The 13,050-nt window shown below is 35.7% G+C and overlaps 2 protein-coding genes across 3 annotated transcripts; one reads left to right on the top strand and one right to left on the bottom strand.

The window, feature by feature from the left end:
- Positions 1-25: 25 nt before the first annotated feature.
- On the bottom strand, positions 26-2,762 carry mllt11 (MLLT11 transcription factor 7 cofactor). Its single transcript, XM_052583656.1, has 2 exons — positions 2,594-2,762; positions 26-820 (listed from the first exon to the last, which is right to left on the bottom strand). The coding sequence occupies exon 2, from the start codon at positions 812-814 to the stop codon at positions 557-559; it is 258 nt and encodes an 85-aa protein (XP_052439616.1). The 5' UTR covers positions 815-820; positions 2,594-2,762; the 3' UTR covers positions 26-556.
- A 1,530-nt stretch (positions 2,763-4,292) lies between these two features.
- Positions 4,293-12,580, top strand: mindy1 (MINDY lysine 48 deubiquitinase 1). 2 transcript variants are annotated; one of them, XM_052583983.1, is made up of 12 exons: positions 4,293-4,464; positions 4,741-4,811; positions 4,991-5,056; positions 5,343-5,975; positions 6,856-6,913; positions 8,856-8,920; positions 9,948-10,106; positions 10,177-10,279; positions 10,381-10,523; positions 10,785-10,976; positions 11,088-11,228; positions 12,043-12,580. In XM_052583983.1, exons 4-12 carry the CDS (start codon positions 5,346-5,348, stop codon positions 12,109-12,111), a joined length of 1,560 nt encoding a protein of 519 aa, XP_052439943.1. In that variant the 5' UTR covers positions 4,293-4,464; positions 4,741-4,811; positions 4,991-5,056; positions 5,343-5,345; the 3' UTR covers positions 12,112-12,580. The 2 variants fall into 2 exon arrangements, with proteins under 2 accessions (XP_052439943.1, XP_052439944.1); XM_052583984.1 differs by having other exon boundaries at positions 4,991-5,681; positions 5,778-5,975.
- The last annotated feature ends 470 nt before the right edge of the window (positions 12,581-13,050 follow it).

Here is a 13,050-nt window from a genome sequence, read left to right as displayed (position 1 = left end):
AAATGAAACATTAATACAGATGCAGTTTTATTCATTTAGCAGCAAGCTCACTTTAATTGGCATCTGACATTTGGCATCAAACATAATCGGGAAAAAACATTAAACATATTTTAACATGGACATCTGTTCAATGCAAAAACCCTTTTAAGTGAGATTCCGGTTTAAACTAATACATTACTGTATGCATTAATATCACAAATCATTTGGCAGACAATATTATTATACAGTTTTAGATTTCTTATTTGTTCTAAACCTCCTCAACTCGAAGTGAATTTGGCAGATTATGATCTAGATATCTTAAACTTATTTCATAGCCAGTTGATCAATAACTTGTCTACAAGGCAGTGAGATACTAAATAGTGTAACTAATACATCCATATTCAGTAATGCACTACAAGTTTAATCAAACAATAAGTCAGTTATCAGTTTACTGACATGGTTTAACAAGAAAGGCATGATACACGACTCTTGTATTCATCAATATCGGAGTAGAGAATCGGTGCAACTACAGTGGCATTAAACACAGATTTGGGCAAGAACTGTGAATTGCAGTGTCTTATAACAGCAGGCTGAAATCCAAGGTATCGACACTAGCGATGGGCTCTTTCCAGTAGTTGAAGGTGGAGTAATTCAACAGCTCCAAATCCTCTTCCTCCTCCGGTCCCAGGGGTTTTTGGGAGCTCTTGGTCGACTTTGCTCCCTTGGACTTAGGTATAGAAATGCCAAGGTCTTCAAGCTCTGTCAGGTCTAGTGATGGGATGGGCTGCCTCCAAAACATGAAGGAGTCAAACTGGCTGCTGGTTGTGTCTAACATTTCGATCTGTTTATTAAGAAGAGATTAAAAGATCAGCACTGCACTGCTACGAAGCAAAAAAAAAAAAGAAACAAAAAAAAATTTTGGACTTTTGGATGAATTACACAGTAAAGGCAATCTCAACTAACTTATTTCATAGAATACATTGCATTGCTTGCTATTTAAAAACCTGTTTCCTTTTCCCTCAGGGAGCTCCTGACTTGCCCATGCGCTATTTTCAGTTACCTGCTATTTTCAGGGAAACTTGAGCAATTTACATCTGTAAAACAACTTTCACATGCAGGCCAAAGGCTAAAATCTAACATAAAATAAGCACAATTATTATATTATAGTAAACTAATAATGCTTTTTTATTGATTATTAAAATAATTTTGTTATGCTAATTAACTGTAAGCAATTTAAATGTAAAAACTTGAATATGCATGTCAAAGCAGAACTTATCAATATAATTATAAAAGAAAAAAGATACTAAAACAGTGGCAACAACAAATTAAATAATGTTCAAGAATAATCTTTGGGATTGTGTCTGCACTTTAGGCATCCCATTATATAAATATATTATAGCCAGATGGAAGATTTAAGATCTTACAAGAGCAAGTTTTAGGACCTTACAATAAAATTAAAGCAAACTACATGTGAAAATAACTTTCACATGCATGTCAAATGAGAAATATATTGCAAAACTAGTAGCCTATACTGACAACTGATCAATATGTTTATTACAAAATAAAGAAAAATAAAAATGTTGTGCAAACAAAAATCTTAGATGTCATTTTCAAGAATTATCTTTATGATAGTGTCTGCATATTAAGCATTTAATTATATTAATATTACAATTAGATGCAAGATGTATGACCTTACAATAAAATGAAATATATTGTGTACTAGACTGTTGTACTAGGCTATAAAAAAAAACTTATCATCATTATGCCCATTATAAAAGATATTATATCGTAGTAATAATAATAATAATAATAATAATAGTAAACAATGATTCACAGCAGTTATGTTCAATAAGCAATATCCATCTAATCATGTTAATATATTATAATTAGATGCAAGATTTAAGACCTTAGGAGGAATAAGAACAAAGTAGCATTATCTTCTCATTACAAAGAAGATATACCATTTGGAAGCTGCGATTTAAAAACATATGAAACCCTTTAAGAGCCAATCATTATCACGAAGCCGCTCTGATTAGAGCTGCACGTTCGCGTCGCGTCGCGTGGGGTGATTGAGCTCTGGCCACACAATGCAGCGGAGGTGTACGCCCACATTTCAGAGACAATCGGTGGATGGGGTCCTTAAAGGACCATCAGGAATAGCCTGCATGTTTCTTTTTTGCAGCATCTCACATGCACAGCTATTAAAAGACAGAATTTCGCAGCCCCAAAAATAGTGATGGCGCATCTCATGACAAAGCATTTCAGAGATGCTTCAGTTGAGTGGTAATTATTATATATATATATATATATATATATATATATATATATATATATATATATATATATATATATATATATATATATATATATATATATATATATATATATATATATATATATATTACATATATATATTACAAGCAACCTTAAATAGGTCTCAAAAAACATTTACCAGTAAAAGACGCTCAAATTAAAGTGAGACAAAATGAGGTCAGATCACATAGGTGGACATCATTCCTATGTGATGGAACACCAAAATACTTTAAGATGCTTATAATGCACAGGATTAAAACAGAAAATATTGCTCAACAAAATAACAACTGAAAGAACATACCCCTAGTACGTGATCAGATTGGCTGTCTCTGAATTACAATCTGGTCTGTAGTAATTCGGATTAGAAGAAAAAGAGGAGATGCACCCTGTTGGGTCTCAATCTTCTCGCCGTCTGCTCAGTATGAATCAACCGCACCCAACATCTCTGTCTGCTGAGAGTAATGGAGGATTTGCATTCGCTCCGCCCACCTTCTGTAGGCGATTGAGGGGGACCAGTGACAGGTGCATAATTAGCGTCAAGTGGGCGTGGCTGATCAAATGTGTTAATTAAATGGTGAAGTTTAGTAACTGCATTCATGCATGTTTGTTAGTAATTTTGTGGTGTCTTTACCATCTCTGGTACTCATCTGCTTCTGTTAACGACCCCTTCTTCTGTTTTGCAAGTGGAGTCGTCTATTGAGTGTGATGTGATGGCTGTTTTTGATTGGCTGAGTTCAGCGCCCATCACGTCGATTGATTCTCTCCACTGACTCAATTTCCTCCACGCAAAATCGAAATGTATTGATAATTTCAGCAGAATAAAATACTTTGGCTTTGGTGTGTAAATATTAATTTATAATAAAGTAAATACCAGATGCACAGACTGTAAATGCTTCACTAGCTTAATATTAAAATCACGTTAGATATTTACAGGGATATAAAGAAGTTTTAACTGTAAAAAGTATGCCAAAAGATAACGCATTGTTATTCAGTAAAACACATGTTATTTGAAAATCAGTTATTCAGGGATGACCCTGTTGTGAAATATAGAATATTCATTACTGTATTATAGGCCTAGTTTGATAATAATAATAAGTTGGTACATGAAATGACTGACTTGCATGAAAAAAACAAGCTTCAGGACTCACACAAGACGAAAATAAATGATTAACACTAGATTTGAGCTCATTCCCAGTTATAGAAAACTTAATCAGTCCTGTTAAACAGGTAAAGTTAAACATTCACTAAATGTGCATTTGTGTACACTATATTATTCTTGCTGCAAAGGAGTCAGTGAAATGAAATAAAAACTGTAAATAAAAATAAATAAATAATAATAATTAAATTAGGGGTTATATAATATTGCTGAAACTGAAAGGGTTTTATAATAAAGTGCATTTATTGATGAATTTTAAAGAAAGAAAGAAAGAAAGATAATTCTGTCATTATATATATAGAACATAACATTCTTCCAAACATGTCTTTTTGTGTTTATATATATATATATATATATATATATATATATATATATATATAAAACACAAAAGGACATGTTTGGCAGAATGTTTGGGACTGACAGCCTTAGTCAGCATTCCTCATTCATGGATTGCATCATTTTGCCCATACAGTAAATGTAAATAAAGCTGTTACTCTTCTTATAATTTCCTTTTGTCTTCTACTATAGAAAAAAAATCTTATTTGTTGGAAAAATTAGGGTGACTAACTGATGAAAGATGTTCTATTCTATTCTATTCGAGTTGCCATCTTCAGTGTATCTCGAGCCTGCACTTCCATCCTCCAACCACGAGATGCCACTAGATACCTGAGAATAATTCATATCCCGTACGTATTAAAATATCAAAACATTTTACAGCCGCAATTTTGCCATTATGACTTTACAAAACATTTCGCTAAACAGAGAAAATAATAATAAATAATAATAATAGTAATAAAGAGTATATTAGCTTCCAACGTGATGTCACTGTTTACAAACACAGGCACCGGAAGTGAGACGGGCAAAAACAAGATTACGGAAAGAGAGTGACGTGCGCTTTATCAGTCAGCAAAACCTGAAGATTTCAGCCAGACAGCTCCGCTGGATTATTGTGTTTTACAGTGTATGTTTTAGGGGCAAAGAAGAACGTTTTTAAAGACTGCAGAAAGGTCGCTGTGGTAAGTATCTGCTGCTCTTAATGCACTGCTGTACTCTTATCAAGAGTGTAAATACACACTAGTATGTTTATGAACTCACATACTGTACTGAGTAGAGTACTTTTTCCAAGTAAACTGATAAATACATACCTTGTTGTTCTAAAAGGAAACAATCCTTGTGTTGACAGTTAATTCATTAACAAACTCATCTGCAGTATGAATTATAAATTCTCAACAATTGCTCATTTGCACTTTTACTAAGTGAATCTTGTCTAAATTGTCTTCTGTTTGTTTCAGAGTTTGTGAAATTCACAATATGAGATCAGAAAACTTTCTTAACCTCCAGAGTGTCACCCTTCAGTGATCAGGTGAAAACTAACCCTGAGGGTCTTTAAGTATAGGCTATGTAAATATTATGCATGGAATAGTTTTGTCAAACAATCTACTGTAAACCTAAGACTCATATTTTCTAGTACTGTCTAGTAATGCATTCTGATTTGTACATGTAGAGTTTGTAAATGCGGACATGCTTTGTGTGTGTCCACAGAAAGCCTCCCTGTGACTCAGCTGTTCCCAGAATTAGCCAACTCAAAAACAACACGACTAGGCAGAGGTGTGCCGAAAAACTCCCACTTTAACAGTTTATTCCTTCGCATATTAGTGATGGGTGTGGCATGAAAGCGAGAAAGTACTAAATTTGTAAGATTGGATGTAATCTGGCTTTTTGGTGCAAGAGATTGCTTTTAAAAGTTTTTGGGAAAAGCAACTGACGCTGACAGATTTTCTTTAAAAAATAGTTGTTTTTTTATCAGTAATTTAAGATTTTAAAAAATTGTACTTGATTTCAACCCAGCTTTAATTAGATCTGTTAATTATAAGCACACAATCTCACTTGTCAGGTCATGGCAGATTCTTGCCCAGACACTGTTGATGGTGAGATTATAGGCCTTTCCAAGGGACAGCAGTTAAAAACAACCAAAAATGAGGACTTTGATGCTGCTAGACCACACGACAAGGAAAGCAGCCAAAAAGAGGGTGACACCAATACTGAGCAATCCTCTGGGAGTATTTCTCACCTTATGAAAGATGATCTCACAGCATGCAAAGAACCTCCTACAGCGACAGCATCTCTCGAAGATGATGCTAATGAAGCTCAGTCTGATATCCGTAAAAGCCAAGACAAAACCGATGAATCTGAGATCCTCAATAGCCAATCCTGCACGCCCAGCCAATCAGAGGTGACGCCCACGTTCTCCATGGTTAGCCTGGAGTTCTCTGAGGAGACTAATGGTATTCCTCCTGATGGACCTTTGATTTCATCCCAGTCTGCTCAGGATGGCATCCAAGTCCCCTCTCAGGGGAGCGAAGGGGCCTGTGCGGGGGCTGCGAGGGCATCTGAGCCTAGCATGCCGGCATATTATTTTGTCAAGTGGATCACCTGGAAAGAGAAGAAGACGGCCATTATCACGCAGAGCGAGAACGGACCCTGCCCCCTGATTGCCATCATGAACATCCTGTTGTTGCGGTGGAAGGTAAGCCATTTTTTCAAACATTGTCCTATACATCATAAACCATACATCAATGAAAGACTTATTTCTTAAGATTAAAAAAACATTGACCTTTATGACTGGTCTTGTGGTTCTGGGTCACATATGTAGAAATATAAATCTTACTAACCTGATTTTTTTTTTTTTAAGAAATATGTTTATGCATCAGCGTCACACATTAAAATTAATCAAAAGTGACAGTAAAAACATTTATGTTAATTTCTATTTAAAAAAGAAAAATACTATAAATAACAATGCCTAAAAAACATATCACATCAGTGTTTTCAACACTGATAATACTGAGTAATGTTTCTTATTCTAGCATATTAAAATGATTTCTGGAAATTCAGCTTTAACGTCACAAAAATAAATTACATTAAATAAAATATTAAAATATGAAAGTATATATTAAAAGTAGTTCTTTTAAATTGAAATAATATCATTGTTTTGCGGTATTTTCTTTAAACAAATGCAGCCGTAACTGAGCATAAGGCTTCTTTAAAAACACTTCTTACCGACCCAGAACTTTTGAACAGTAGTGTTTGTATATATATAAAATGCATTGTAATTAATGATACCAGTACTTAACTGAATAAAACTTTCAGACTTTTCACTGTCCTTGTATTAGTCTAATGACTCCCCTTATCTGTTCCTGTGTGTTACTGTATAAACACTTTCTGGTTACAGTAAAATACTGATTACACATTCAAGAAAAAAACTATTGTGAAATAGAAGAAAAGATGTAGATGAGGGTGTGCTGTGACTAAAAGCAGAAGTATTTGTTTGTGAATTTCATGTTCATGTACTTCACATCATTATATGTATGTAAAATATGAACTTTATGAAGTCTGTGTCCATTCTTCAGGTGAAGTTGCCGGCTCAGATGGAAGTGGTCACCACTGAAGAGCTGATGGCTCATCTTGGTAGGATGTTTTAGAGAACTGGACATGCAGTATCTGTTTTACAAATCCAATTACATTAAAACACAAAGTGCACACAGCACATCTATTGTGGTAATGGACTGTAATGCGTTAAGGAGCTCTAGTGATGCACCACAGTAAACTTTATGGTTGGAAACAGATGGCTGATGTGACTTGAGAAGGAGGGGGTGTGGTTACTGTGTGAAAACATTTGTGTTTCAGTACCATTAATGGCACCCCAATCACGGAATATACCATTAAGTCTCTGCTCTTTGTGTAAGTAGTCATTTAGAAGACGCTTTTAGGTTAAGTGCCTCGCTCAAGGACACAATGGTAACACTTTCTGACCCCTCGGTGGGTTCGTATCCTTACTAGTTCAGACGTTTAAAGACACAGTTACCCAAAAATGAAAATTTGCTGAAAATGTGCTCACCCTTAGGCCATCTAGACATTTGTTGGAGAAGTTTAGTATTACATCACATGCTCACCAATAGATCATCTGTAGTGAATGGGTGCCGTCAGAATGAGTCCTAACAGCTGATAAAAACATCACAGTAATGCACAAGTAATAGTTGATCAGTTAACAGTTCAATAAATGTTGTGTGAAGTGAAAACTCTGCATCATTAAAGTGGTTTAGTTTTAAACCATTGCTTCTGGCCAAAAATACAAATCCACAGTCCATAATAATGCTTTCTCCAAAATCTTGGATTTTTGAAAATTACCTTTCATGCAGTGTGTAACACAGCTCTATGTGAATGAAAACATCCTGAAAAGTTTTAAATCTGAAAGTGCAACGTTTATAAACTAAAGTTATTTTCTCTCAAAAGAAAGAGTCGACTCTGAATCATTAAAACGAGTCGTTTTTAAAACGAGTCTAGCCCACTTGATGGTCTTTTCTCTTTGGTCTGAATGAAAATGCCAATTAATTCTTTGCCACTATATGCCGCTTTTGAATCGGTAAAAATAGCGCTTTCCCCGGTAACGCTGTACACAAAGCAGCACTGCGCTAACAAACGCTGATTTATCAGGTATTACAGGCAGGATTGAATGAAAATGAAACCAATCGGACCAATCACAGCAGATTAGCGGCATGCAAAGGAGGGGTTTGGAAAAATGAATCGATGAGAAAATAATTTGGGAGTCTGAGCAAGCAAGGTGAAAAATAAATGCATATTTTAGGTGTCAACCTGTTTTTGAGAGACTCCTAAATCTAAAATATGAACCTTTCATTACCCATGATGGATTTATTACAAACATGCAGCTTTTTGCTTCACTGGAGTTGTGTGGATTATTAAGGTTTTATCAGCTGTTTGGACTCTCATTCTGACGGCACCCATCCACTGCAAAGGATCCAGTGAGCAAGTGATGTAATGCTAGATTTTCTCTACATCTGATGAAGAAACAAACTATATATTGAATGGCCTGAGTAAATTTTCAGCAAATGTTTATATTTGGGGCAAACTTTTCCTTTAAATTACTACTCTTGATCAGCTATGGGTGTAGGATTTCTTTAACAGTGTCCCAAAAATGTATTTGGAAACGTTTGCACATTGAAGTCACATACATGAATGTCATTGCATTGCAACAATTCAAAAAAAATCTTTTAACTTTTGTTATCCTTTTTTTTTTTCTAATTCCTATTATCCAACTGGTGTCACAATCTTAGTATTTATATTAATGTACTGACATTTCTCTAACACAATGATATTTTAAGTGTGGCTTAAGTGTCCAAATATTTTTGGAGCCACTGTAAATCACCTATTATTAGGTTCTAGCTAGAAAGATAAACCTGTTATGTTGCTGAGTGATGGGGAGATAAACAAGAAGTGCTTTCACAAACAAATATGTTTGGCATGAAAAGGTTACACTTCTCAAATCACACAACCTTTCACAGAAAGCTGAAGTGTTTTTGAAAGGCTTAAGCCCAACCTTTTCTCGTTCTAGGTGAATGTGTGCTGTCCATCAAACCACGGGAGAAAGCAGAAGGCATGGAGCTCAACTTCCAGCAGGTGAATCGTAGTATTGGAGAACCATTGTAACAGGCTCTACTCTGCACATGTCTAGTGAATATAATTAACATGTTAAGCAGCTGACAGGCGCTGGAAACCTCAGAACCAAAAGACATATACAATCAGATATTGTGAATGAGGTCTTCAGTCTGTGAATGAAGGCTTGTGATCCCTTCATTAACATTTTCCAACAATTACAATGTGTGTTTGTGCTTATAGATGCACAAATGAAAGCCTTCTTTTGTTCATGTGCCCTTGGTGTTCCTTTTTGCTCACAACTGAAAATTAAATGAATTCGATTGAATAATTCAAGCTTAATGTTTTATTTTTTACAATGTAAATGAAAATAATAAATGAAAAATGTATACATGATTTCTTTTAGAATATTTCAGATTGTTATTTATTATTTATACAGCCTGCTATTGGCTTGACTTGAGAATTGCAAACAAAAATAATCAAGTTTTTTTTTTACATTTACATTTATTCATTTAGCAGACGCTTTTATCCAAAGCGATAATTTTATTATTTAGTATTATTATTTTATTATTTTTATTATTATTAATAAGTTTATTCAGCAAAGTTGCCATTAATTTGTCAAAAGTGATATATATATATATATATATATATATATATATATATATATATATATATATATATATATATATTTATTATTATTATTATTTCTATTTATTTATTTATTTATTTACTTTTTCAAATAAAAACTTTTTAACTTTTTGTTTCTTGAGCACCAAATCAGCAAATTAGATTAATTTCTGACCCTAAACCTTTGTACTTAATAATTTTTTTTATGCAAATTTTGTGATTTCACTTTAATAGGTTAGCTAAGAGCAGTCAGCATGTTTTGTGGTAAATATTACTCATACTATTTTACATTTGACCCAGATCTCTCTGTATATCCGATAATGAGGCCAGTAACATAACCGTCATAAATTAGCCTGTATGTATTTGTGTATATCTTTGTCTCCGAAGATTTTGTTTTTAATCGCATTTCTCATTCCCTTCACAGAACATGAACGATGCGATGGCCGTGCTGCCAAAGTTGTCCACAGGCCTCGATGTCAATGTGCGTTTTACCGGTGTGTCGGATTTTGAGTACACTCCTGAGTGCATCGTCTTCGATCTGCTCGACATCCCGCTCTACCACGGCTGGCTTGTCGACCCACAGGTACGTCAGCAGAAAAATGATATAACGTGTGGATCCTGTGTAACAATACAAGCGCTTTATTCTTCTTCAGAGTCCTGAGGTGGTGTCTGCAGTGGGCAAACTCAGCTACAACCAACTGGTGGAGAAGATCATAGAGTTCAAGCACTCGACAGACAGCAGTCAAGTCAGTGAAGGTACAGTTAATGTTATTTCTTATGCACGAATGGCTCAGATATTGAATATATCACAGGTGCGTGGACTCCTCAGCGTTATATTAATGTCTGTTTGTTGACAGGTTTGATAGCAGAGCAGTTTTTGGAGTCCACAGCAACCCAGCTGTCGTATCACGGCCTGTGTGAGCTCAACACGACAGCCAAGGAGGGCGAACTGTCTGTATTTTTCAGGAACAACCACTTCAGCACTATGATAAAGCACAAGGTGTTTAGCAGCCTTCCCACACCAGCACTCTCCATAGCAGCTAAGCTGATTATAACAACCCCAGCGCATCAAGCTACTTTAAACCCACCACCAATAGAAGTGGGGCAGATCTTTATAGCAAAATGAACACAGAAGTCTTTATTTGCTTACGTTTTTTTAAACCCAGGTTAAACATTCAGCTTGAGTGAATGCACTTTGTTCATATTTTAAGGAGAAAGATGCACTTTAATGCAGAGTTTTTGCTATTATAAACTTGTGCAGGGTCATCTTTACCTGCTGGTCACCGATCAGGGCTTCCTGCAGGAGGAGAGCGTGGTGTGGGAGAGTCTCCACAATGTGGAGGGGGATGGAAACTTCTGTGACTCGGACTTCAGATTGTGTCACCCTTCCCAGAAACCCTCAGCAGAGAGCCAGCCCTCCTCACAACAACAGCAGCAAATGCAGATCGATCAGGTGATTGAGATTTTGCCTGCTTTTTCCTATCACATAGGTTTGAAAAAGCGGTGTGTACCAACATTGGTTGAATTTATCGCCATTCAGTGAATGTTTGGATGTGTTCTGCAGGACTATCTGGTGGCGATGTCCCTGCAGCAGCAGCAGGGTGAGGCTCCTGGACCCCTGAGTGATCTTGAGCTGGCCAGACAGCTGCAGCAGGAGGAGTACCAACAGCCACAAACACAACCGCACCAGCCCTCAGCGGGACAGGTACTTCCTGCCTCTCCTTCAGGAGGAAACGCTTGTGCAGGGAACTTCAGGGAAGCATTCTATGAGATTAAATTGGCTTTATTCACGAAACCCTAGCAGAATGAATCCCTGAGTAAATAATTTATAATTAGATTAAATAGAGTTTTTTTGTTACATTGTCCTTACTGTTGCTTTTGGTCATTTTAATTCCGTCTTGCTGAGAGAAAGAAAAGAAAGAAAAAAAGTAGTGTAGTTCACCCAAAAATGAAACTTCTGTCATCATTTACTCGCCCTCATGTCGTTACAGACCTGTATGATTCTTTCTGATATTTTGAAGAATTTTCTATAAACCGTGTCAGTGACGATGTTGTAGGGGAAAGCTTGTTTCTGCATGGGATTAGAAAATTTTTTAATAATTACGACTTTTTCTTTCGTTGAAATACAGAATTTTTCCAGTTTCCCACAATTTTGTCTTTTGTCCTCACAATTCTAAGAAAAGAAATTGTGAAGAATAAAAAAAAAGAATTGTGTGATTTAAAAAGTCTCAATTACCTTTTTTTAAATTAAATTCCACAGGGGAAAAACAAAAACAAAAAAACAGAAACTGCTGTATGTAAATTGCATGATTTTTTATTGATTTATGAAAAAAAAGTCTATATTGTGAGATTGTAAACTCATTTATACAAAAAAAGCTTCCACCGATTCCACGAGATACATACGAAAGTTTCCTTTAAAAAGCCCAAACCCACTCAGTTAAAGGTTTCTGCTGTAGTGTAGTGACAAAATTCAGAAAGAAGATTTGCTGAAACTGAACTCTTTCATCGTGTCCCTGCAGATGAGAGGTCAGCACGCAGGACAGAGGCGCCGGGAAAAGAAGGACGACTCGGATTGCTGTATTCTTTAGGTCAGAGTCCACTCACCTCTCAAAGTCTCTTCTGTACCACTACTGAAACATGGGACTTCACTCTTAGCGGACCTGTCGTCCCAATGCCAAGCCTGCCTTTACAGTACAGTTGACCCCTCGTTTTGACCTTTCCTTTATCCTCACGGTTGGAACTGTTGCTCATCGTTGTCTACTGGACCAAATAAAGGTAGCAATTGTTCCTAAGCACTAATGAGCATTTGTTTGAGTGCTACTGTGGAGCTCCTAACTATGCCATTAAAGATTGAAGTCTGTAATGGTAAATAATCAGGTATTGTAATAACAATTTAATATTACACTGATATGCTACTGTCTCAAGTTGATCTGTACATAGTAACTTGCCATAGGCTTTTCATCCAAAGTGATGTACAGTACACTAAGTACACAAGGCTCTGTGGAGCTCCCTGGATCCTGTAAGCTGAGCTAATAAAAGCCACCTGTTAACAGGAAATGTGTGAGCATTGATTTATGAAACGTCTGGAATATTGGAATTACACAAAGAAAAACGTAAAAATCATTTTTGTTTACCGTTATCATAAGCATATGCACAATGGGCTCCAAAATCGGAGAGCTTTTGTGAAAAACCTATTTTGCATTTTTGTCTAATACAAAACCGAGAGCATGTGTGCTTTAATTGAAGCCAGAACATCTGGCTGTACAAAGAGACACATGATCAATATCACAAATCTATGTACATTTGGATTAAAGTGTCACTTTACAATACATACATTTCATCATTAAAATTTTTTTTTTTTTCCAGATTTAAATTGGGGGGAAGAAAGCCCAATGTGTCAAAGTCTCTGATTTTTATCAGACAAGGAATATTCATAAACATGCAAAACTTTGGGGTGATTTTTTTTTTTTAGAAAACTAAATTACTTCTAAGAAAGGATACATTAAACTGATGGTAAAGGCATTCGT

This window comes from Carassius gibelio, chromosome B19 (assembly GCF_023724105.1).
Source record: "Carassius gibelio isolate Cgi1373 ecotype wild population from Czech Republic chromosome B19, carGib1.2-hapl.c, whole genome shotgun sequence".
Classification (NCBI taxonomy): domain Eukaryota; kingdom Metazoa; phylum Chordata; class Actinopteri; order Cypriniformes; family Cyprinidae; genus Carassius; species Carassius gibelio.
This window is presented reverse-complemented; position numbering and strand designations above follow the sequence as displayed.